Source organism: Camelus ferus, chromosome 1 (genome assembly GCF_009834535.1).
Source record: "Camelus ferus isolate YT-003-E chromosome 1, BCGSAC_Cfer_1.0, whole genome shotgun sequence".
Classification (NCBI taxonomy): domain Eukaryota; kingdom Metazoa; phylum Chordata; class Mammalia; order Artiodactyla; family Camelidae; genus Camelus; species Camelus ferus.
The window spans coordinates 81789385-81816269 of NC_045696.1; the positions used below are offsets into that span (position 1 = coordinate 81789385).

At 43.1% G+C, this 26885-nt stretch overlaps 1 protein-coding gene across 2 annotated transcripts in view; it reads left to right on the forward strand.

Moving 5' to 3' along the window:
* SLC7A14 (solute carrier family 7 member 14) overlaps positions 1-26885 on the forward strand; it is a 102745-nt gene that overhangs the window by 42494 nt on the left and 33366 nt on the right. For both annotated transcript variants that reach the window (XM_006188079.2, XM_032484424.1), the window contains exon 2: positions 9229-9685. In XM_006188079.2, coding sequence (XP_006188141.1) covers positions 9382-9685 — 304 coding nt within the window. In that variant the 5' untranslated portion in view covers positions 9229-9381. The remainder of the gene's footprint in view (positions 1-9228; positions 9686-26885) is intronic.

The following is a 26885-nucleotide window of genomic DNA, read 5'->3' on the forward strand; positions in this document are numbered from 1 at the left end:
AAAACCATTTGGAGAGTTTAAGGAGATCCTAGCCTTCAGGTGTATAACAATCTGTGGCAAGACAATTTAATATATGCCGAGTTGGGGGTCCCATAGGAAACCAGAGAAGAGGAGGCCCAAGTGGTTAACACTGTACATTTAATGACAGATGGGATATGAGCTGAGTGCCAGAAGAACATGAAAATGTGGGTAGCTTTGGGAGGAAAGGTGGGGGAAACAGCAAAAACTAATGGCTAAGAAGTAAAATCATTGTCATCAGTGGGGAGAACAGGTATTCACACTAGGCGGTTACTTCATCATCTAGCATGTCTTGCCGGCCCGCCTGGGAGCTCCAAGAGCGAGGAAGAGCGTCTTCTTCCTCTCTCTGTCTCTGCAGCTTGGACACATGGGGCCAGACATTTAGGCAGTGCTCTGAACCCATTAAAGCAGATGGTGTGTACTGAGAACAGCACAAACCAAGGGTGGGGTTGGGCTGGGTACGCGGTGTCATGCTGAGAACTGAAAGTTCACGAAGCATGGATAATAACCTACATCGATAAAATTAAGATTCTATCCACTTGTCTGTTTATTGCTGTACCACATAGAAATGGCCATTTTCAAAATTTGACGGGTCTGCTTGAAATGATCTGATTTAAAGTGCAGACTCTTTAGAATAGTAGACTTTTCCTTTGGGGCCACTAGAAGGAATCGCAGAGACAGGCGGCCAGCCTCTAGAATAACTGAATCAAAGCACAGAGAGGCCTGGGTATGGATTAAGACACAGTAAACAGGGAACAAAAAAGCAGTTTCAAATATGAGCTCCAAGCCCAAAGACAAAAGTCAGTTATCCAAACTGCAGTCACAGATTTGTAAGGGAGCTTCTCTCACGGGCAACTCAGTTTAGCACATCCAAGGAGAGTAGCTGCAGGGATACATTTACTTAAGGATTTTCCTGAGCATCGCTGAGGAAGCCAGCTGGTTACTGAAAAGCTAGAAGACTCCAATGAGATTCCTTCTTCTCCCAAGTGGGATGCAGAAATTCTTACTAACGACAAGTCACTAGGAAGAGTTTTGAGGAACATTAAACACCCTTGTCTCTTCCCTCAACTCCTTTAAAGGAACATTACCACATAGACAATTGGGCAAATGCCTCATTTTCCCTTAGGGATCATCCAAGCCTGGCATGACAGTGATGTCATACAAAGAAAATGCAGGCAGCTCTGTTAACCCTCTTAAATATGGAGCAGTAGGAAGAGCACTGGCATGAGGTCAGGGGGAGGACAGAGGGGAAGGGGACGTCAGGCTGTAACATCCTCCCTGAACACGGTATTGGAGGAGAAAGTGGTACCTCGGTGCTGAATAACCAGATCCCTAAACAAGCTTCCCTCACTTCTCCCATTAAGTAGAGGCCAAACATTCTCTTGACAGTGTTTTCCCAACAGTTTCTGTCAAATACACATACAGATAATACTCTCAACCCCTGGAATGTTGCTGACACACAGGGAAGTAGATGGAAAACATTTTTAAACAGAAATACTGTCCTAGATTAGGTAAAGATCAACTATGCTCATAAGGCTGAAAAAAAATTTTTTAAGTTTGTTATTTCAAGCAAATAAAGTTAAAATGACTTCTTACTGTTTTGTTCTGCTCAGAGTTAGAAGTAGATTAATTTTGGATCCGTGCTATTCATTAAAGGAAATCTTTATACCTTTATAGAATTGATTGTGGAAGAAGTTACACAAATGAATACAACAAAGTCTTTTTAAGTTTATTCCTCAGATATACAGTCTTCTACCCATTCCGGGGCAGGGGGACCTCAAAAACAAAATACAATTGCTTTGACTCAAACATAGCAGGAGCTCAGTGAGATCAGTTATATTATCATCACAAATATTCAAATCCCTCCTTATAAAAAAAGTATACAATCTCACTCTTTGCCATGTGAATCACTTTCCTTCTATGGGAGGAATATACCACACAGCTCATTAACTTCAGTCTTGCTCATTTGACTTACTTTAGCCAATGGAAAGTTCGTGGAAATGTCAGTTCCAAGCAGGAACAGAAGAGGCATTTCCCATTTCCACCAGTCCCTTGTTCTTGGCCTGTGCCATGAGAGAATGGCATGGGTCAGGTCAGGATTGCTCCTTTAGCCTGAATTCCAGATTCACAGTCCAGATTAAGGAAAAGACCTGAAGCCAATCCATAGCCTGGAGTAAAGTCACAGCAAGAAACAGATGCCATTACAGATGACCAACAGGCATACAAAAAGATGCTCAGTATCACTATTAGAGAAATCAAATCAAAATGACAATGAGGTATCACCTTACCCTGGTCAGAATGGCCATCATCAAAAAGTCTACAAGTAACAAATGCTGGAGAGGGTGTGAAGAAAGGAGAACCCTCCTATACTATTATTGGGAATCTAAATTGGTACAGCCACTAAGGAAAACAGTATGGAGGTTCCTTTAAAAAATTAAAATAGTGTTACCATATGATCCAGCAATCCCACTTCTGGGCATATATCTGGAAAAGACAAAAACTCTAATTCAAAAACATACACACACCCAATGTTCATAGCAGCACTATTTCCAATAGCCAAGACACGGAAGCAACCTAAATGTCCATTGACAGATGACTGGACAAAGAAGTTGTGCTTGTGTGTGTGTGTGTGTGTGTGTATGCATATATATATATAATGGAATACTATTCAGCCATAAAAAGAATGAAATAATGCCAGTTTCAGCAACATGGATGGACCTAGAGATTATCATACTAAGCGAAGGAAGTCAGACAGAGAAAGACAAATACCATATGATATCACTTATGTGTGGAATCTTAAAATAGTACAAATTAACTTACTTACAAAACAGAAATAGACTCACAGACATAGAAAACAAACTTATGGTTACCAGGGAGGAAAGGGAGGGGAGAGATAAATTAGGAATTTGGAAGTAACAGATACATACTACTATACACAAAATAGATAAACAATGGGGATCCACTGTATAGCATATGGAACTATATTCAAGGTATTGTAATAACCTATAATGGAAAAAATCTGAAAAATATATATACAATTGAAACACTTTGCTGTACACCAGGAACTACACCATTATAAATCGACTATACTTCAATTAAAAAATTAAAAACTTTTTTAAAATTATCAAAAAAAAAGAGATGTCATTGTGGTAGCATATTGAAGTTTAGGATTGTTACTGCAGCAAAAGCTAATTAATACACTCAATAACATTTTAGAAACAGAAAAAGACAGCAAGCTTCAAAAAGGAAGCTGAAATGATACAACTCCTTTTGCATAGCTATTCAGTTGTCATAGATTCAAACACTCCTTTAAAAACAGACCAAGCAAAACAAAGCCAGCTGTGTCTGAGATCCCACAATGTAAATGGGCCAGCGCGTTGGTAAGTTATGTGGCAGGTGATCAAGAAATAACTTGAAGTGGGTTTGATCAATCAAACACTTAGCATAGACATAATTGGGAAGAATGGCAATCTGAAAATCAGAAAGTCTGGTTTTAAAGCCAATTGTATATCTGGGTGAACTGGTCAGGCACCAGCATTGTATGATTTAGGAGGTACATGGATACAGACACACACACACACACACACAGCCAAGACCGATCAAAAACATCTCCCGCACCACTCTGTTATCCAAAAACATAAACCATGATAAACTGCAGCCTGCCCGAGAAGTACAAATCAGAATGTGATTGATCTAGAAGCTGTACCATGTGAGACACTGCTGATCACTGAAGAAACTGAAGATGTTTAGTCTGGGGAAGATAAGACTCCAAGAGATATGTTAGTTGCCTTCAAAACTTGAAAACTTTCCTGTAAACAGATTCGCTCTAATCTGTACAGCTACAGAGGGCAAAACTGGGGACAACAGGATACATTTACCAGGATGCACATCTCAATTCAATTTACTAGGATGTTCTGTTCAGACAGGGCAGGCCCTGGGATTCACATACATCTGAACTGCCTCTGGCCACCCCTTGTGAAATCCTAGTGACTGACAGGCAAGCACACCCATGGTCGGGGCACAAATATACAGCCATAATTTGCAAGCTTGGACAGAATAGAAGAGCTACAGAAGCCAGGATCTCAGCAGAGAATCTGTCATCAAAGACTCTGGCTGCATGAGCCAAGTGAGCCACAGGCATGAAGGTCAGAAGGAGGTTCCCTGGATTAACCAAGAGCCAGGAGCTCAGCCCAGAGGAGGAGGAGCAGCGAGTGCACGACCCAGGATACAGCAGTGGGGAGGGGCCTCAGAAGCCTCTTTCAGATCCTGAAGTCGCCAGGAGGGGCTCATCAAACCGGCACCTTTTACTCTAACTGTAACCTCCTTTTGCCTGGGACGCTGATTGGAAGAATTTTGTCACAATCCCAACCGTCCAACCACAGGAAGGTATGCTGCCACCAGCCAGTGTTCCCCGCTGCTCCAGATGTTCCAGCAAGGGCTGGGCCTCTGCTCGTGGAGAATGTCATGAAGGGATTTTTGTAATCCCTTAGTGTATTCGCAGAAGCAGGCAGGAATGGCTTCAGGCTGTTTATTGTTTGGTTAGCCTTCGTTTCCTTCCTCTCCTCACCTCCAAAGGCAGGCTCCAACCTAATTCGATAATGCCACCTAGCTGGTGAACTTCTAAGCCGTAATTATTTTCATCCTCACACAAACCTGCTTTTATCGTTATTATTCTTGGAGCCCGCTGAACGCTCAAGCACGCCAGCAAACACCGCAATGACTCCCGTCTCCCGGAGGCCCTGCAGCCTTCCTTAGTTATAGCTGAGAAGTATTTTGAGAAACTTGAATTAAAGTGCTAGAGAAAGCACAACACACATTTATTGCTCATCTTGGAAAGACAACAGCAATGAGCTTCCAAAACTCTCCTTGATTAACATAATCTGGGAGTAATGAATATGGATATTGTCAACAGTCACTTAGAAGCGTGTTTTCTTTTGTACATTTTGTTCTCTCCAGTAAATTTCCAACCGAGAAAGGAAATGCCCCAAGCCCCTGTTTGCATCAATAAAGCAAGCTACTCAGAGGAATTACATGGAGGGAATAGAGCCAGGAAAGAATTCTCACTGCCTTCAACCTTGGTTTTGGTTGATTCTCTGTTTTCACCACAATTTCTAATTATCTATCAAATAGAAGTCATCACCTCCTTAACCAACCTGATACTTTCCTCAGTGTCCTTGTGACAGTTTCTGATGAAAGGCTGATCAGGACAAATATCCCAAAGGGTGTCTCCAGAAAGCACAGCATCCACAGTTGCCACCCGCAGAAGACAGTGGCCAAAAGGCCCAGTCACCGCCCAGGAAGAGAAAACAGAAGTACCTGTCTAACGTGTGGCTCCACGTGGAAAATGGCAATGGATCAGTCAGGGTTCCCCAGAGAAAAAGAACCAACAAGATTTACAAAGATACATATGAGGAGATTTCTTATAGGAACTGGCTCACAGGTCATGGAAGCTGAGAAGTCCCACGATCAGCTGTCTGCCAGCTGGAGAACCAGGAAAGCTGGTGATGGAATTCGGGCTGAATCGGAAGGCCTGGGCATCGGGAGGGGCCGACGGGGTGAGTCCTGGTCTGAGTTCAAGAGCTCAAGAACCAGGAGCACCAGTGCCCAAGGAGAGGAGCAGATGGACGTCTCAGCTCCAGCGGAATCAGTGAGTTTGCTCTTCCTCTGCCTCTCTGTTCCATTCCAGTCTTCAGCGGATCCAGTGGTGCCCACCCACACTGACGAGGGATCCGCTCCACTCAGTCCACCAATTCAAAGGTAATCTCTTCCAGAGACACCCTCACAGACACACCCAGAAATCATGTTTTACCAGCCATCTGGGCATCCCTTAGCCCAGTCAGGTTGACACATAAAATTAACCATCACAGGCAGTATCTGCTTTTCCACACCAGCAATTATTCCCAGGGCAGTGGACCCCAGACCTGCCGTGCTAGAATCACCTGGGGAGCTGTAAGGAATCATGTATCTAAGCAGCACCTCAGACCAATTAAACTGGGATTTCTGGGGTTGGGGCCAGGCACCAGTGTTCCCGAAAGATCCCCAGGTAATTCCGCTGTGCAGCCAAGTTGGAGACACCGCTGCCTCACTCAGCAGCAGGCCCACACGTCACTCCCCTTTGTACATCAATCCTGGGGCTGCTTTATCACCCAGCATGATTCTTCAGTTAACAGCACAGCAGCTACAGTGCGCTTTTAAAAATGTAAATCATATTGTGACGCTCCCCCGAAAAAAAACCCTCCCATGGCTTCTCACAGCACTTAGAATCAACACTGTCGTCTTGGCTTGTGAGAGCCTCAGACGCACCTTCAGCAGGAGAGTAAGCACACGAGCTCGGCAAGTGGGGAAGTGGGGCCAAGCTCTGCCCTTGTGGGCTCTGTGACTTCCGAGGGGCTACCAGACCTCTCCCAGCCTCCTGTGCCTCGTCTGTAAGTGCAGATTGGTTATAAGGATTCAACTGGTTGACAAACTTAAAGCTCTAACATGGCACTCAAATCCTCCTCGTCACCCATCCCAGTCTCACTCAGTTCCCAGAGCAGGCACCCATCTCCCTCTCTGGCCCAGCTCTGCAGGACACTCTCCCTTGACACGTGGCATGACTGGCTCCTTGCCACCACTCAGGAGCCAATGCCATGACCGCAGAGACCCTCTTGCCCCTTCCTCACCCTGTCTGGTTTCCTTCATAGCCTATATTCATGCACTAGGGCCATACTATACTTTGCTATAACAAAGCATTCTGTCTTAAATAGCAGAAACTTACTGTCTCACAGTTGGAGGCTGGAAGTCTGAGATCAAGGTGTTGGCAGGTTGTGCGGACAGCTCTGTCCCAGCGCTCTCTCCCAGCTTCTGCAGGTCTGCTGGCCACCCCTGGTGCTCCCTGGCTTTGAGATGCTTCACCCTGATCTCTGCCTTCATCTTCACGTCTCATTCTCCCTGTCCAATTTTCTCTTTTTATAAGGACACCCACCAGGCATATTGGATTAGGGCCCCATCCCACTCCAGCATGACTTCATGTTAACTAATTACATCCTCCATGACTCTATTTCCAAATAAGGTCACATTCTGAGGTAGGGAGGGTTAGGGCTTCAACATATAAGTTTGGAGGGGACACAACTGAACGTGTAACATATCCCTTATCCCTCTCTACAATGATCTGATTTTCTTTTTCTACCCCTGTGTCGAATTGTGTTGTCTCTCCTCACTGCATGTCATTGCTTATACTGTCTGATTTTTTTGCAATAGCCATGCTATGCTTTTGTAATAAGAAAAATAATAAAAAGCTTTTCAGGAAAAAACAAAAGCAAAGCTTCTCCCTTGCACTGTGATTTGGGAGTCCATCATCTCCTGTTCTGGACTGGAAGCTCCAAGACAGCGGGAACTACGTCTTTGCATCCCTGAGCCTAACACCATGCCTGTCACATAACAGATTCTCAGGATATGCTGGCTGAGTTGAAATTAAACAGATATATACCTTGATTTCCCCATAAGAGCTCCAGAGCTTGAGTGAAGCAACTGTTCTTGCAGCCTTCCTGGTATAGATGTGATACATCTTCTCACAAATCTGGAAATCTTAAAAAAAAAAAAAAAAAAAAAAGAATGCTGACACTCTAGGCTTTTGAATGACTCTGGCATATACCGTGGCATTATCCAACTGTACTGATATTTAAGATGTTGTCAAAAAATTAAAGCATGGTATGAAAATTTCCTCCTGTCAAATCTAGGAGGAAATTAAGCCAGTAGGTCCATCACTCAACCCCTGTGAACTAAACTGCCACATTTTACCTGATTCTTCTAATTAGGCCGTTTGCAAAGCCTTTAGATGCAGACAAGTGTTACATTAAGTGCTAAGTAGTATTTATTAATAATATTGGTAGATTACATTGGCTGGTACCTGTAAGTGTAAATGCCGTACGGTTATCAGCACAGAACTTGGAATCAATGTTCCAGTTGTCCTTCAAAAATTGTTTATAGAATTTTACAAAGAAAGAAACTTCATATAACCTTGGCGTTTTCTAACTTGACAAAACTTTAGAAATCATCTAATATAATAATTCTTAAGTCCATCAGACCTAACACCCTTTTTGTAATAAATGTTTTGTCACACCCCTCTTTAATATCCTAAAGCAAAATTCATGGGCAACCTACCTGTATATAACATATTTCAGTACGTAAACACTCAGAAAAGTACAAATGAAGTCAGAAGATGCTTGCACTGTATGACAAATCACTGTAAATGTGCCAGTTTCAAGTAGCAGGCTGTTACAGGGGAGCTGAAATCAGAGATGCAGCCCCAGCGGTTGCATGAGAGGGAGCTTTGGTTTCCTAAATTGGTGATGAACTCCTCTTAAGCTCCAAACTAAAGAATTTACAATCTTTCTTCAATTTATTCTATGATTGCCTTCCTAGAAAAGTTAAGGTGCTTGTATATTAAAACCATTCAAAATAATCCCATGTAGAACTGAGTTAGATTTTAAGTTCAGAACATCATAAGCAGAATTTTCATCTACAAGAATGTCTGGTGAGATATTTGAAAATAGTATGACCCCACCCCACACATTGAGCATCTCAGGGGCCCAACCACCAAATGCCACAAACACTCCCTCCACCCCAATCTTTCAAAAGAGCAAAAATTTCTCAAAACATTTTTCATTTCATTTGACAGCAAAGTTCTAAGACAATTTCATGGGGTGGCATTGCTCCTCTTGAGAGTCACAGATTTAATTTTACATCCTTATGTAAAAAATGAGAACTTGTGTCGCCAAAGAACATGCTCAAGAATCACAGACCAAGTCTTGGTGAAGTCAGGTAAGAAGCACCTAGACTTTGACAGAGAGCATTTTCCTCATGCCAGGCACTGTCTTAAGCTCTTTTTTAAATATACACTAATTTAACCTTCACACGAACACAAGGCAGGAGGAGGCTTTATTATCCCCCTTACACAGTTGAAACTGAAGCAAAGAAACGTGCAGTAACTTACCCAAGGTCCCAAAGCTGCAGGTGGCAGAGCCCTGACTCAGACCACCCTCTTCAGAATGACTATACGACACAGTGCAAACTCTGGACTGTCATTTAGGACTGGAGGGGACACAAAGGGGTAAAAATGCAAGCCTCCCACATTATGAGTACACAGGACAGAGCTGCTCTACCAGGTCAGTATGCTGACATCCACCCAGGCCTCCAAATCACCTGGTCTCATCTTCCTCTTTCCTGCAGACATTCATGCCCAGGAGAAGACTACTTTCAGTTCCTCTGGACCTTTCCTAAAAGGGAGATCTCTGCTCACTAGATGAGTTCCAGAAGCATCCACTAAGGCTCCCATCGCCCTCTTCCATCAGTTGACCTTCACCACAACCCACATCGCTCAGGATGAGTGGCTTCCTCGCGTCGCTGGACCCCCGGAGAGTGCAGTGGGGGGCCGCCTGGTATGCCATGCACTCCAGGATCCTGCGCACCAAACCGGTGGAATCCATGCTGGAGGGGACTGGGGCCACCACAGCGCATGGCACCAAGCTAGCCCAGGTGCTCACCACCGTGGACCTCATCTCTCTTGGCGTTGGTAGCTGTGTGGGCACTGGGATGTACGTGGTGTCCGGCCTGGTGGCCAAGGAAATGGCAGGACCTGGCGTCATTGTGTCCTTCATCATCGCAGCCGTTGCGTCCATATTATCAGGTAAGGGTCTCGGTGCAGGGGAAGGCCTGTGGAAAGCGTGCTTGCCAGCCTGTTACTGTTCATCCCACTCTTCTAGAGTATTTAGTGGTGAGATGCATGAAGTGGCAGAGAAATGGTTATCATGCTCCCTTTTTGCCTTGACTCCAGGGAACTCAGTGCTAGGTTTTGGCTCAGTTGTAGTAGCTTCCTTTTTCTTTGGTTTTTTTGATCCAAATAATTATTCTGGTGCCTAGCCATGGTCCAACTTCTCATGCCCTGTCCTGTTCTAATGGCTCTGTTTTTATTCTAACTCTCCCTTTCATGGGAAGGTAGGTCAATCCCTTTGTAGATGGTGGATATAGCCAGGATATAAATAATATAGAATGGATAGGCATAGTCACAAAATGACAAGTCAGTAAATCTGATATGATTGGGATTTGATGAGCCTCAAACTGGCATTGTGATCTCCAAGCAGGAGGAAACAAAGCTAGGAAACATAAAGCCATTGTGAGAATCACAAAGCACCATCTGCCAGAAGCACTTCGACAGAATGATACTCTGCAGAGGTAGCTCAGCTAGTGCCTTCTCTCTCCTTGAGAAAGAATCATAAACTCAGGGTTTTTGTTGTTGTTTTTTTTTTTAATGAGGGACCGGGACTTGCATGTTGATAGTTTCTGAAACAGCTCTCCTATTTCCTTTTCCTTCTCTTCTCTTGAGCTGCGATCCATAGTATCTTCCCAGAATACCAGGGATGGGTCAATGGATGACTTGAAAAAGAAAGAAATGGAAAACTTCCTGCTTTTTGATGGTTATATTGCAAAAGCATGAGGCTTTGCTGAGTTTTGGGTGGCAGATCACATGGGTCAATTCATGTACTGGCAGTGAATGTCGTGGCCTCTTCAAATGTGTCTAGGAATGCTAATTTACATCAGGAGTTCTGTGTACTAATGCGTATCATCCCAAGAAAAGTTCTGCATTATATTGTACATTCAGACTAAATAGTCTTCATCCATGTGGGATACACAAACCAGGGTCATGTAACCAGAAAGTGCATGGTTTATATTTGACATTCTTCTAATTTGATGAGGACGGTATTTTCAGACTGATTTTATTTATCTCCTGTCATGGCTCATATCCTTGTTAGTTTTACCATCATCTTTTCCTGAATTCATTCTCTAATATGCATGAATATCCTAATAATTGAGGTTCCTGCAGAACAGAGGATTTTTTTTCCTTATAGATGAAAATAAGTTATTCACATTAATAAATTCTGTGGATGCTTGAAATTCTATTAGCCTGATTGCAATCATTTTCAAACTTATTTGGCAAAGAAATTATTTGGGTGAAGTTGCCAGATTCTTATTCACCAGAAATTTATAAATCTAAAGATGTTAGCATACAGAACAAAATACCAATGTTAGGAGAAAAGGCAGGCATATAACCATGGGTCCTACAGAGGATAAGGGCAGATGGCTAGGAGTCCTGTCCAGTCAATGCAGACTGCACAGTCTCCTCTATGCCCCATCCTATTACGATCCAGTCCCCCAGACCACGATGCCCCACCGGTGAATCTCGCACATCTTATCTTTCATTGCGCTACATTACGTTTAGAAACCAGAAAAAGGCCCAGTCACATTCTGGGAGCCTGACTCCTGACACTGTGCTCGTGGGCGCTATAAACCTAGACTGGGGCTGTGGTGGGAGTATTTACTCCACAGAAATTGGCAAGTGCTACAAGTCAGAGTTTGTTTGTTGTTTGTTTTCAGAGGGTGAGTGGTTAAACATTTACCAGCACACCACTGACCTAGCTCCACCCACAGCCCTGATACTGCCCAGTATTTGGTGCCTTCACTACTGCACAGAAACCAAAAGAAAACCCTGCTTTTCCCTCAGTTAGGGACACCCCTCTCTGCAGATGGCCTCATCCATAACACTTCCCTATGCTTTGTAACTGGCTCATCTCCCAGCTGAGGCTGGCCAGAATCCTCCTAGAGCCCCGAGCCAGGCTCGGGACCAAAATAACTGTACCAAAGTCAGCAGCATTTTTAGATCAGGTTTCTTCAGCCAGGCTCCTCACTCTATGATCTTTGTCACTAACCCAAGGAAAGTCCCCCTCCAATGTCTTCTTTCTACCCCACACCATCATCTCTGTATCACCTCTCCTTGACCTAACTTCCCACTGCTTCTCTGTATCACAATAATCAAGGCTCCCTTTATCCTCAGACTTTTTAATACATGGTCCTTTCCTCTTTCTGGCTCAACCCTGAGAACGCTGTAGCCTGGAAATGAAAATACGAAGAACATGAAATAGAAGGATAGAAATGAAGACAAAGAATAGGGTTTTTGAAGTTAAGATTTCAGCAGTGATCAGTAACAGTAAGTTCAGGCTTGGAACCTGGCTCAGCCACTGACCAGCTGTGAGGCCCTGAGCAAGTTGTATAACTTCTCTGAGCCTCAGTTTCTCCACCTTGAAAACGGTGACAATAATACCTACTTCATAGAGCTGTTGTAAAGACTAACTGAGACGTCTGTAAAATGCCTGTACAACACCTGGCACGAAGCACCTAATAAGTGGTTATTATTATTTTGTGCCAAGTCTTGTATTAGGAGCTTGACTAATAATCACATTTAAAACTCATAATATCTCTTCAAGGTAGGTTTTATTACCTCCAGTTTTACATATGAGGAAACTGAAGTTTAAATAACAGAACCTAGATTCAAATTTTTTATGCCAGCAATATCTTCCAACCCTGACTACGAATTTAAATAACTTGGAGAACTTGTTTCTGAATAATGGATTGGGGGGAGGGGCTCAGCTTTATTGAGTTGCAATTACATACAGTAAAACTGACCCTTTTAAATAGACAATTCTATGAGTTTTGACCAATACATACAGTTGTGTAACCTCTACCATAATCAAAATACGGAAGAGCCTTTCACCCCCAAATAATTCGTTTATGTTATCTCTTTGTGATTTTCCCCTCCTGCCACCGCCAACCCCTGGCAACCACTGATCTGTTTTCTGTCTCTATACTTTGCCTTTTCCATAACATCATATAAATGGAACCATTCAGTATGAAACCTTTTGAGTTTCGTTTCTTTCACTTAGTATGATACATGTAAGATTCATTCATGTTGTGTGTATCAACGAGTCATGACATTTTATTTCTGAGTAGGATCCCATTGTATGGCTATTCCACAGTTTGTTTATTCATTTACTAATTGAATAACAACTGGGTTGTTTTCAGTCTGGGGCCATTATGAATAAAACCATTATAAATATTTGTGTACAGGTTTTTGTGTGAACACAAGTTGTCGTTTCTCTTGTGTAAATACCTAGGAGTGGAATTGCTGGTTGTGTGGTAAGTGTATGTTTAACTTTATAATAAACTGCCAAACTTTTTTGGCTATATTATTTTTCTCTCTTACCAGCTACATGTGAGAGTTCCAGTTGTTCTGTTCCTTGCCAGCACTGAGAATTGTCAGGTGTTTTTTGTGGTCTGTCGTGTTTGTTTGTCATTTTAAAAGGTGTGTAGTGATATGTCAATGTGGTTTTAATTTGCATTTACCTAATTACTAACATTTTGAACATTTTTTATATCTTTATTTGCCATGACTATATATTCTCTGGTGAAGTGTTTGTTCAGATCTTTCGCCCGTTATTTAATTGGGTTCTTCATTTCCTTAACTTTGAAGAGTTCTTTATATATTTTAGATACAAGTCCTTTATTAGGTGTATGTTTTTGCAATCATTTTCTCTCAGTTTGTGACACATTTTAAAACTTTATTTTAATTTCTGTTTATTTTTTTAAATGCTCAGGCTTCACTCCCAGAGATTCTAATTCAACTGGACTAGGGTAGAACCGAGGGATTGGTATTTTTTTAAGTTTCCCAGGGAATTCTGACATGAGGCCAAGGTTAAGAATTACTCTATTATAGGAAACAGGACCTACCTCTGCTATACCCATGAACTACAAAAAGAGGAAACATATGTGAAGATGGAGACTATTTGGCCAGCAGATGATAAGGATTTTTTAAATTTTTCAAATTTTCGTCCTAGTGTCATCATCCCCGACACCAGGCAAACCCGCTTATAACATGAAACAAATCTGACTAAGAGAGAGAGCATCTTTCTCTACAATTTGACAAGTAACTTCCCAGGCTCCTCCTACCATTCCTGCCCCAGCACCATTACTGCCCACAGCCCTATCACAGGTGGAGGGAAACTTATCAGAGGAAGCAGCTTGTGCTGTAGCCTTTACCCTTCGTCTAAATGGTCTTATCTACTCTTCAATAGCTCAGCAGCCCACAACCAGACCCTATGCCCATGCCAAACCTTAAAAACCCTTTTGTATATATCAGATTGTATAAACCAGATAGGGGAAATCATTTTTCTTCCTTCCACCTACAGCTCTGTTGAGAGATGAGGGATGGAGGCAGGATGGTTTACAGAGGTTTTCTAGTTCAGCTGGCTTGGGATGAAACACAAAGGAAAGCTTCTGTGCCAGGGAAATCTGGCCACTTAAAGCAACCTGCCCCAAGAGATTCCTATGAACATGAGTGGGGAAATAGTTTATTTCTAGTTCTTTTAATAGTAATAAAATTGAACCTCAAACAGAGTATAGGTCTGAATGACTCCTAAGCTCGTGCAGTTTCTACAATATCCCTTCTAACCCATGTCTCAGTTGGTTTTGGTAAGGATTAAATGGCACTATGCATGCACAGCATCAATCCCCTGTCTGGTGCACAATACCAATGATCGTTACCATCTGCTCATAAGAAATACTAGCAAAAATCTAATAAGATATGGTTCAGGAAAGCTGTATTGAGTATCCACCACATGCCAGTCCTGGGGCAGCACCAAAAATAAATAAGAAGTTGTCTCTACCTAAAGGACCCATCATTTATTGGAGATGAACACTAAACCAGATGAGTAATTACAGCAATAACAGTAATAATAATAATAATAATAATAATAATAATAATAATAATAGTAGCAGCAGCTCCCATTTATTGAGCACTTACTGTGTACCAAAAGAGTTCTAAGTGCTTTACACATTATCTTACTCAGTCTTCACAACAACCTTATGTGGTAAGTGGCGTTATTATCCTCATATTACAGATGAGAAAAAGGAGGCTTCTGAAAAGTTTGGTAATTTGCTGAAGGCTCTTGCTTAAGAGGTGCCAGAACAAGGAAGAGAGTGAAAGCAGTCTCACCCAGAGCCCACTGCTTACTCACTTTGCTTTCCTGCTCCAGTATTAGCAGGTTAGGATTAGGTTCAATTGATACAGCAGAAAGCTAAAAATGAGAAGTCATTTCACTTCTTTCTTGTATAAAAAGAAGCCTAGAGGGAGGTGCTACTGTGGCTCTGCAGTCACAGGCACTCAGGCCCCTTGATCCTTCTGCTCTACCATCCGATACTTGGCTTCCATCTTCAAGGTGACTTCAAGAGCCACAACGGCTACTGAAGCTCCAGTCAATCTGTCTAAGTTCCAGAAGGAGGAAGGAGAGAAGGAAGTTGAGGCAGGTCATCTCCCACATTTCTGTCCCTTTTTAAAGAAGCTTCCTCAGAAGTCATTTCCTATGACTTCCACTACATTGCCGAAGACCTGCACACTCACACAGCAAGTGAGACGGAGAAATGTCGTCTTCTGACTGCGTATACTGCCAACCCAAGTATCACAGGGGTTCTGTCAGTGGGAAAGAAAAGGAAAACTAGGCTGTCACGGCCACATCTATAATGGATGCATAGCCCCTAAGCCCTCCAGTTTGCTGAGGTCAAGTTGTTTCAAAACATATAAGTAAAACTGGTTCTGATTCCCAGTAATGTACAGCTGGAAAATCTAGAGTCTCCCTCAATAAACCTAGGGAGTCACGAGCTTGCCTTCCTCCTGCTTCATCCAACTCTGCGTCTCTGCTTTCGTGGAGTCTCTGTCTCCACTCTCCACTTCATTTTACTTCTGCCTTTTTTATTTATCACATCATCCAACTGGGTGGCAATCCCTTCTCTCCCCCAAGTACCAGCAAGGTAAGGTCATACGTGCAGAGGATTTTATGGAAAGTTTGGGCCAGAGATGGGAGATATAACACAGTCCATCCCAGCAGACAGCAAGCTTACAACTGAGTATAGGATACTCCAATTCCCCTGTCTTTAGAAAATGCCCACCAACCCTCTCTTCCCCTTGGCTCCATCCTCCAGCCCCACTGATGGGCAGCCTTTCTCCTTCAAACTCACCTTCTACTCTTTGGCCTGCTCTCTGTCAAGTCCTAAAACCCTTGTCCAAATATCCAGAGCAGTCTACGTATCTCTCTATCTCCCACCAAGTTTATCCTGGCCATTCTCAAACACTATCATCCTCTAACCAAAATGCTCCACCAAGATAGTTTATTTAAATAGAGTGAGTTCTAGAGGAGGGATTTGGGGGCCAAGGCAGGAAAGTTAGCTATCATTCTGTGGTCATTGAGAAGTTCAGTGGCACAACTAGATCTGTATTTCAGTAACGCAGTGGGGAGAGAATAGAGGCGGAGAAACGGGCTATGTGCCTACTGTACAGGACAGGCAAGAGACGATGAAGCCCTAGGTCCTGACAGTGGTTGTTGACAGGAAGCTTACGATGGAGAGGATCTGGGCATGGCTGGATGAGGGAGGGTGAGGGAGAAGGATAAATGCTCTTTCTAGCTGAGAAAGGACACATAATGTATGAGAATGTTTTTGAGATAATGCCATTAGAATAATGGATTACAATACCATCCTGGTGACAAAAAGTGACAGGAGAAACAGAAAACTCTAGTAAAGAGGATCCTTACAGAACACCACGAGGGACAGTAAACTAATCTTTTTGTGTAGAATGCTGCATACAATGCTTTCATGTAGCACCTCCTTTCCATCCTCACCAACACAGTGGAGCAGCGAGGGGGAGTTTAGTTCTGCCCTCAGATGAGGAGCCAGGGGTTCAGAGGTTAAAAGAACTCCCTGAGAGGCAGGCAGATATTTAGTGCAGAGCCAGAACTCAAATCTAAGAGTGCAGGACTCCGAAACTCACGGTCCTCTACTTCAGCAAGCTGCCGCTGAGATCTTTGAATCCAATCTCTCCCATTAGATGTGGATTAGTAAATTGCAATGGATGAGAGGGTCTAAAAAGCAATAAAGAACCATCACACCGAGTAGTATTTTTCTTGGCACTCCTAGTTTATGGCTTAGCACTAGGATTGATAATTTATATTTCCTGCCATCCTCATTTGCTCTTTTCCATCTTCTGTTTTTTTAAATGACTTATACTTGATTTACAGTGTTGTGTTAGTTTCGGATGTACAGCATAGTGACTCAGTTATACATATATGTATATTCTTTTTCATTATAGGTTATTATAAGATATTGAATATAGTTCCCGTGCTACACAATAGGACCTTATTGTTTATCTATTTTACATATAATAGTTTGTATCTGCTAATCCCAAACTCCCGATTTATTCCTCCTCCCTTTTCCCCTTTGGTAACCATAAGTTTGTTTTCTATGTCTGTGAGTCTCTTCCTGTTTTGTAAATAAGTTCATTTGTATCATTTTTTTAGATTCCACATATAAGTGATATCAGATGCTATTTGTCTTTCTCTGTCTGACTTACTTCACTTAGTATGATCATCTCTACTGCTCTTTAGCATCTTCTAACCCGTCACGAGGTGAGCCCTGGTGACGGACTCCCTGGGGAGTTGGTGAGGGAAGCAGAGCTGGTGGAGCAGATGCCTTTCCCACAGATGAGGCTCCCAACCTCCTCCCTGGGCTTGTCTGCAGACCTTCAAAAAGCTTAAGCAGTCTCCCCATTCCAGTGTTCATCTCAGGATGGGTTTTCATGACTAAAGATCACTAAAGATTTAGGGACAATTTAGACAGTCTGGTGAGTTTCCTTGTTTTATTTTTCAGAACAAACCATTTTCCCCTCCTCAAACTGAAGCCAGACTTGACAGGTGCCCACCAGGAGGGCTGGTCCTTTTGTGACCTATTTTCAGTGATCTAAGATCACTCATTCATTCCACAAACCTGCATTTACTTGTTCCCCTAAACATATATGAGAACTGCTTTTAACCATACTGGGGGGGGGAGGGGAGAGGCAGAAACTTGGAGAGGGTGCAGAGGAAACACAAAGATGAACAAATGTAGGGCAGTCTTCAAGCCTCTGGAAGCCTAGCTCCCCAGAACACTGTCTAAATACACAGCTATAGAGTGAAATCTTAATAATGATAGTAGCTGCCCCTGATGTTTAAAAAGTCTCTAAGACATAAGTTAGTAAACACTCATTAAATGTCAGGCATTATTATTATTGCTTTTATTATTAGGCAAATGCTGTGCCCTAATATTTGGACAGTGCATATACTTCCTCATTTGATCTTCTTGGCCCCCCTGCTAGGTGGATACAGTGTTCCAGTTGTATGCCTAATCATTAATCATTGAGGACAGATAACATGCCAGGCACCAGCAGAACAGTTATGAATCATCCTCCCAACAAATTCTACAAAATAAGTACCGCTGTCAGATTCATTCTGCAGATGATAAAACTGATGTTCAGAGAGGCTGGATGACTTGTCTGGGGCCACAAAGTAGTCAGTGGCAAAAAGAGAGTCTAAATTAGATTATTCCTGCTCCAGAGACTGTTACCCAACGTTCCTTCATGCAGACACACACCTCAAAACTCACCAGAGAGAATCAAATGAATCAAGGAAACCCTCATTCTTATTGGAGTTTCAAAAGAACCTGTGGCTCACTCTAGTCTACTGATTAAGAGAGCACTTTTCTAGATCAAAACTTCTGTAACCCAGGTCAGGAAAATGACTTCTAAGCTCAGCACCTCTGTCACCTGTCAGCAGGGAGAAGGCTGTTGTGAAGTGCTTGCAGCTCTTCTGTGCAGGGCTGGATTGACAGCCCTGTAGGAAGGATGTCAGTTACTAGTTCAGAAAAGGGGAAGCACAATATAATAGAAATATCCAAGTTTCTCAAATTGCTGATTGTGAAAATGAGTCTTCTACAGCAAACCCAGGAGAATCTGGGCTTCTTTTACATCTTCTCCAGCACCTCCTAGAGTGGACAGTGCATACCAAAAGCACCCAGCGTGGCTGTGGGAGGAACTGGCCGCCTGCTTCGGGTTCAGCACAGCAGAGGTGCTGCAGAAGACAGGGAAGAGCTCCAAGACAAAAGGCTTGGCATCGATGCCAAGAAACAATGCAGGCACACATAAAATAGTCATGAGCACTCAAGAGACAAAGGGCTTGGGTCAGAAGTCAGGACACCTGAGATCGAGTTCCAGTGCTGTCCCTCAGCAGCTCAGGACCCTTGAGCAAGTCATTCATATCCCTTGACCTCAGTTTCCTCCTCTGCAAAATGAAGAGTCTGGATTAAATTGCCTGTATGAGTTAGGGTGATAAAGAACCCAGGGAAGGGAAAGATTTGTAAAGAAAGGTCCAATGTCTCAACTCTCTGCAGACACATCCCAACACCATGTAACATCAGAGCACTGGGTGCAATCAGTCCCGGAGCTGATCTACTGCACCTCAAGCCCTGTGCTGCCGTTTGTGTAATTTGGGAAATGTATTTAACCTAGAGCTTCCTAAGCAGGTTGTCAAAAATTACAGGTGTGCCAAGGTTTTGCTCCCTCAGCCCTCAGGGCAGCAGGAGTGGCAGAGGCCCCAGGTTAGTCACCCCTACCTGTGAACAACCTCATCCCTTTACACATGACCTCCTTCCCACATCCATACAAATGTCATTTTCTAGATTTATTCTGTCAAGTGAAGCAGATTGGGAAGTCCTCATAACCTGCCTAGATCTTGAATCTATTATCTATAAATGGAGATAATGATAGTGTCTGAATCGTAACTATCTCATAAAAACCAAGATCATGTATGTAAAGTGCTTCGTAGAGCTGGTGCACACAGTAAATGTTTAGTAAAGTTTGTTCTTAATTTATCACTAGTAACTCTACCGTTGGCCACATCTCCATCCTAACAAGGCTGGGTTCATTCTTAGTGCAAATGAGAAGTAGATAGTTCAGATTCGGAAGCCCCTCAGCATTCAAACACAAAAACTAGAGCTGGCATGGAGAAGAAGAAACAGCAAGCAATAAAATGAACCTTTGATATAACACCCCAAGGAATGCATTCACCCTGGACAGTCTGTGTCTGTGCTTTACTGAGTGCCCAAGTTGGCTGTATGTGTGGGAAGAGCAAAGATCTGCTAACATGCATCACAAGCATTTCACACTATACTTTACCACTGGCCATCTTCATGGATCTGGCCCCAAAAGTCCCTTGCAAAGTAGATGAAAACATATATAGAAATGTATACATTTACATATATGTATGTATATACATACATAAATATATCTTTATAGTCTATCAACTCAAGAAATTTCCCATTTTGGAATAAATTCAGTAATAGTTCTTGGTTATATTTACTTATCTTGAGACTTTATAAATACCCCAGTTTATAATTTCTTAGGAATTTTAAAGAAAATAAACAATATAATAAATTTCTCCTATATGTGAAAGATAGATACAAATGCCTACTCCTTTGCAAACATTTCTAAGCATGTTTTAATTATGATGAATCGGGCCAAGAGTCCTCAGTGTTTTCCTTGGTGGGAGTGCCTCTGTTAGGAGACCACCAACATATACAAGTGATTCACTGTTCTATTCACTGCAGTTGTCCTGTAGAAAAGTCAGCTAACATCCTACCACTGCTATTGCAATCGGTAGGGGCTATCCAACTGGGAACAATCCATCAGGACCATCTAGGTGTGAATCTAGGAAGAACAGTAGCCCCGGATCCTGCTCAGAAGTGTTTACCATGCATACCATCCTTCCTTCCTCATGGACCAGTAGGCAGCAACACTCATTCCTTAAAATACAAATTTCACACTTATGCCCTGCAGAAAGCCAAATTCTTCTAGAATTTGAGGGCTGCGGAGTAGAAAGGGGGAAGGAGAAGGAGGCTAGGTGAACGTGGTAGGTGTTTGTATCCCAGGAGGGAGGAGAACTAGAAAGAAGTAGGAGTTGTAACCAAATCCCCACACCCAGAAGATTCTCTCGAACAGTCTTCTACATCCTGAGTCTCTGGCCCAGTGCTGCCCTTCCTGCACAATGGCCTCGTCTGGGAAAAAGTCAAGATGGCACCCCTCTTATGAGGGGTTTCTCATGTCTCTGGGAAGGTCCTCCTCTGAGGCCCGTGGAAGATTCTCTGGGTCTCACTCTCTTGGGCATCTGCTGAGAACGCAGCCTGTCCCACTGGAATGTGGTCCCACCTGCTCGTCAAATGGGCTGAGGCGGTCACAGAGGGGCTCAAGTGTGTTATCTTAGCACTCACTTTTAATCCTGTCCACTAAATTCTCAAGCCAAGGGGAGTGGTGGTCTGGTCCCCTCTCAGAAGCTTCTTAGGACTGCCATTTCTGTCCATACCACTTTCCTCTGTAGAGACACTGCCTACTCCTGGAGAGTGATGAGCTGGAAAACCTTTGACTGGCTGTCACCTCAGCAACTGCTCCCCTTGCCTTTCTGCACAAAGCCTTTTGGGCCAGTCATCAGAGTCATCTGGATGAGGGGCGGTAGGCCTCATACAGGAAGGCTGAGCGAGAAAATGGGAACTTTCTCTTCACCCTCACAACTTCTAACTGGACTTGTAGAACAGAATAGACGTTTCTGGGTTAACGATTTAAAACCTGGAAATAAATTTTTCCAGGTTCTGATTTCAAGAGCATCAAGCACACAGAGGGCTTGGTCAAGACTCTAGATAACTTCTGATATCCCTGCCAATGCTGAGTTTCTAGAACCATCAGCCAACACTACTTGCTTCCAACCCTCTTTTATTCCACCTTCGAGGCAGGGCTCCTGCATAAACACTCCCCAGAAACTACCGCTAAGTAAAGCTCTCAGATTCTTTTTCCTCAACTGTAACAACAGCCATAGCTCCTACTAGAGGAGTACCTGCTGTATGCCCAGACTCACGACAACCTGCACAGCAGGCATCACCATCACCATTTTCTAGATGGAGAAACTAAGATTCAGTGAATGAGGTGACTTGCTCAAGGCCGCAGTTAGTAATAATTCTGGTTGCCATTTATTAAGCTCTTAGTGTGTGCAAGGCATTGGGCAAAGTGATCTGTGTGCATTATCTCATTTAGTTGTCTCTGGGTCTCTCTCCAGAGGCTTTGTGGCTCCCATGACACCTCACAGCTTCTCCTAAAGTGAAGAGGGGCTGTTGATGGAGGCCCCAGCACTCCCTCACAGCTTACCTGAACATGAGATGAGGAACCATGTACAATGGGCCTAGCAGAGGTAGATGCCCCAAAACATACGCCTTTCCCTTTTGTAACACCTTTTCCCCTCCAAGGATACCTTTGATGTTAACACAAGGTCACCTACATAAAAATATTAGGAGCCGAGAAAAGGGCAGTTCTAGCCCACCTGCCACCTCAGCAATGAAGAGGGACCAAGCTGGCCCAGAAGATGGGCTCAGGGAACAGCTAACCCTGTAGATTCTTTAGTTGAAAGCAACCACGTTTATTATTACCCTCTTTATTATCATTTGATAAAGCAATCAAATAAACTAATGTACATTAATGACAACACTAACAACAGCATGACCAGACAATAGATACTGGAATTCATCATGTTCTGGAAACTGTACTTCCAACAGCTCTAAAATATTTTCATACAGGGAGATCTGGACAAGAAAGTAAACAGATAGTCTGGTCACATTTAATCAGTAAATTATTAAACTTCCTTGACCTATTTTGGGGGGGGGTCACTTCTCTGACTATGAGAACAGCTTCTTTCTTTTCTACTTATATGTTGAGACACTGGCACTGTGGGTTGGGGAACTTTCCAGTCCTCTGTTTCCCACCCAACTTTAACTGGAGCCCTGCCATACACCCCCTGACTGAAGATGCTGCCCATCCCCTAAACAAAGACTCTTACTGTCCACCTGGGGCCTGCTCTGGCAGAAAAATTATAAGTCTCTTCTCAGACGCAAAGAACAGGCGTTCCCAGACAAATTGGTTTTCTTCCAGGCACATCTGTAAAAATTGCCTGGGCTTCACTGACAGGTGATGGAGTGACCAAGTTTACTCAGGTAGAAGAGACAGTCGAGGTGGGAGGGAGAGAGAGCCTGATGGATTACTCCCTGGAAAAGAAACCCACAATTTTCTTGGCTGATCAAGAGCATTGGGAAAAGGACAATGGTGCAGGAATGGCAGGGTCCTGCTGCACATGACAGAGGGCTGAAAAGATGATTCTCAGAATCCAGCAACCTGTTTCTCAAAGGGGGGACAGCAATGATGGGGACACTTCTTTACCCACCACCTGGAATTCAGTGCTTCAGTGAAAACAAATGTTTCCAGGAAAATTCACACTCTATTTCTCTCTAAGATCCCGTGATTCTCCTTATACCATACTCCCAACCTGCACATAAGCAGTACTAACTACCGTAGCAATATATACAGCAGGTCTGGCCCTGCTGTGAAGTTATACATGGGACGGAGATGTTTTAAGAACACCAAGAAAATGAGAAGGAAAATGGATAGCAACCATCTCAGCAAAATGCTATCTTTGGTGAAGTCTGCCTTAAAGACACATTTGGGCCTAAGTGGTGAGTTGCACTGGTGTTGTCCAACGGCTGATTCCTTCCTGAGTCTGGGAGTCAGTAGATAATTGGCATTCAGGAGGAACTGACTTCAAGCACGAGGACTCACTGACAGATACAGCTTATTCCAAACAACCAATCAGGTCTGGTATCTATGACCCATGGCTGGTCACCTCAGGCGGCCTGACAGACCCTCTGAGCAACATGCAGGAGATGGGACTGATCCCAGGGCCTGAATGACACTGTAGAGTTGACTAATAGTTTTTTTTGGACACTCCTCTCCACTCCTTCTCACACCTCCTGACACCCTCTTTCCCTATGGACAGTCCTTCTGGCTGTGCAAAGGCCTCACTTCAGAACTCAATGCTGCAGTTCTTTGAAGCAGCCCATGCATTTTCCCCACCCGCTGCACCTAATATGTCCTCTCTTGTCTTATAATAACTGTTGTTTCTCTGCTCTGTCTTCTCCACTAGACTATCAGACTCACAAAGGAACTGTATTCTTCCTAGTCACCTCTAGGTCTCTAAAATCTAACACTAACAGAGATGCATAGAGATGGTACCTTCCAAACATTTTGGATAAATGAAGGAATGAATTGGAAAGCTCCTAGAACAGGGTATCGGGAGGCTTCCATTCTAGCCCCAGCTCTGTCATTACCTGAATATGCAGCCTCAGGTCTGGGGCTCAGCTGCATCTATCAGGTAAGAGAACAACCCCAATGAATAGCCAATGCCCCTCCCCACACCATGCTCAGTACAGCACTGTGAGGCCACAGAGGATGCTCAGAGATTTGGGGGAGGCATGGGTTGGGGGAGATCCTGGGCAGACTAGCCTCAGGTCTCCCACTCTCTCCTCAGACAGAGCCACCCTTTTACTTATTTATGTGTTAGGCTCTCAAATCAGACTGTGTGTGCAGAGTGGGTTTTACAATCAAGACAAAACTTTACAACAATAGTAGATGAACTGTCCAGACCTTTTCAGCTAGATTCCCCCAACCTATTAAATATGTCCCACGCCCTCAACACTTGATCCCAGGCCACCTCTTGCAGACTCGTCATCCTCAATCCCCAAAGTAGCCTGCATATGTCATCCCTGCTATGCCCCTTCATCTGCCTGAGACCAGTCTTTCTCATTTTTTTTCTGCCTGGCAAAGCCCAGCTCACTCTTCAAGATGAAACTCAAAAGCCTCCCCACTTCCCCAGCAACCAAAGACCCATGCTCCCTAAGAACCACACTCATACCACTGGGCTCCCAGAGCACCTCATAAATACTCTATAGTATTAAATGCCAGCCTGTGAAATCATCTGTTTATTAAATTCTTTCCCGATTGGAATATAAATGCTTCAAGGTCAGGAGATCTGCTTTGCTCACCATTTATGTCTCTGATATTCACCTCAGTGCCTGACTCAGTAGGCACTGAAGGAAGGAAATTAGAAAGTCAGAAGTCATTCGGGAAACTAGTAGCTGCATTGATAAATATGTTAGGGAATTAGTTAGTAAGTTGAACCACATGTTAATGGGAAAACCTCTCTATCTGAGTAGAGTAATTGGCATTCAGGTGTAAATAACCATTAGATTTAAACTTTCCAGGTGAAAGCACACTTTTGGAAAGTACTTATTTGATTGCTCTCTGTGGTGGAATGAAGAGGAAAATGTATTTCTTGAGTGGAGAAACCCTTCTCTACCTTTCGCCTACTCTCAGCTGGGTGTTTCTCCTTTACATCCTCTTAGGGTGGAGAATCCGCCTCCTGGTTCTAAGAGGGAACCAGAGAACCAGAGCAGGCTGTGAGTGACAGGATGACATTAGAAGGGGAAGAACATGTAGTGATTATGTTTACTATTGGGCCACGCTCTCTTAGGCAGTTTGGAAAGTTCACCCTTGTTTGAAAGCACTCTGGGAGAATCTAACCAGAGGCTGGCCTAGTATATCTATATATGACAGAGCCATAGGCCTTCTGAGCTAAAAAGAAATTCACATGGAAAGGAACCAAATTTTTCTGAACCTCAGATCACACATCATTTGGGGTACACACAAGGGGACTGGTAGTGTTTCAAATATGGAATGTTCTAGTGTCTTGTCCCAACCCTCTTTTCAACGTGTAAATCCTAAATTGCGCTAATTTTTAGGCTGGTAATTAGTCAACTTAACCAAAACTAGTTCTAGGTATAGAAATAAAACAAAACAACAGGGATATTAAAAAATAAAACCAGATGTATGTTTATATTTAAAATGTGGACACTGAAAAGGATATCTGAGTTGCAGGCTATGAGGAATCAGTCCCACTCTCTCTAATCCTGCTGAAATGAATCCCCCAATTTCTTAGAGACCTAGACTTGCCACCTTTGAACAACTCTAATGGAAAGACTTCCATCATGCTGTCTGCAGCACGCAGTCACTCGTTCACGGTCATCTGTACCCCAACGTTGTTCTCTGTATTGATTTTCTCCAGCTACATGGTTATTCTTTTGGAATCAATATGCCTTTCCCTCTCGAATCACTTGATGAATAGCCAAGGAATGCAAAATCACTTTGATAATAGCATAAGGCAAATATGATTAGGAAGGTAACTCTGGGGCAAGAAATTTTTAAATGCATTACAAAATTGAATAGAGATTATTCATGAACTATCTCTCATTTAGAATAGTGATTCTCTATCCCAGTACACCAAATCAACTTTAGATAATAAGTACTCTGCAATTCTTTTTTTCTATTCTGCAATGCAAACTAGAGATAATGGTACCTTCCTACATACTTAACTTTAAAAAAAATCATTACGCCTTTTGTAGGGAAGATAAATGAAAGAAAAGTAATTTCTAACAAAAATAGTATCTCAATGTGTGAATGCGGGGTCATAAGGACATTAGGGGACATACTGAAATCATTGGTTGCCTGCTGTCATTTATAGAACCACTACGAATGCAATTGCTACAAACGCACACTCACACAGGTGTGCTGTTTGGTGCTCAAAGACCGTGTCTTGAGCCACTGATGATGTGGTTTTCCCAAATGATGACCAACTCCTGGCAAATTCCAAACAAAACAAATTACAACTGTCCCTAAATTCACCCAGTTATCGCAGCCTGGAAAATTCAATGTATATAAAGCCATGCCAAATAAAAGTGCTTAGTATTAATATGTAAGATGAAGACAGATTCAAGCTCAAAAGTTACAAACAGGTTTTGACTTACATGAAAGTCCACTGGGACCTTCAGAATCATGTAAGACACAAGACGGTGCCTTGTTCAGTGGGACGGCCCCACACATGACAGAATGTCTAACAGCCCAGGCACCTGCCCATTTAATGCCACGAGTGCCCACGATAATCATAAGAACCACAGACACCCTCACAGACTTCCAAAATTCCCCCTCGGAGACAGTGCCACCTTAGCTGAGACAGCTGGCTTGCAGTGTTTTCTTCAGGACTTCTCCCGTTGACCCAAATGATTACGAGTTGATTCTAGCTGTGAAACCAAAGAACCTGAGCACTAGAAGGAATCCTGAGGCTCGTCTAGCTGCCCCTCCTTTTACCCGTGTGAGGCAAGTAAGTTGCCTTTGGATACTCCGTTACCACAGAATCTAGAATAAAAACCATATAAAA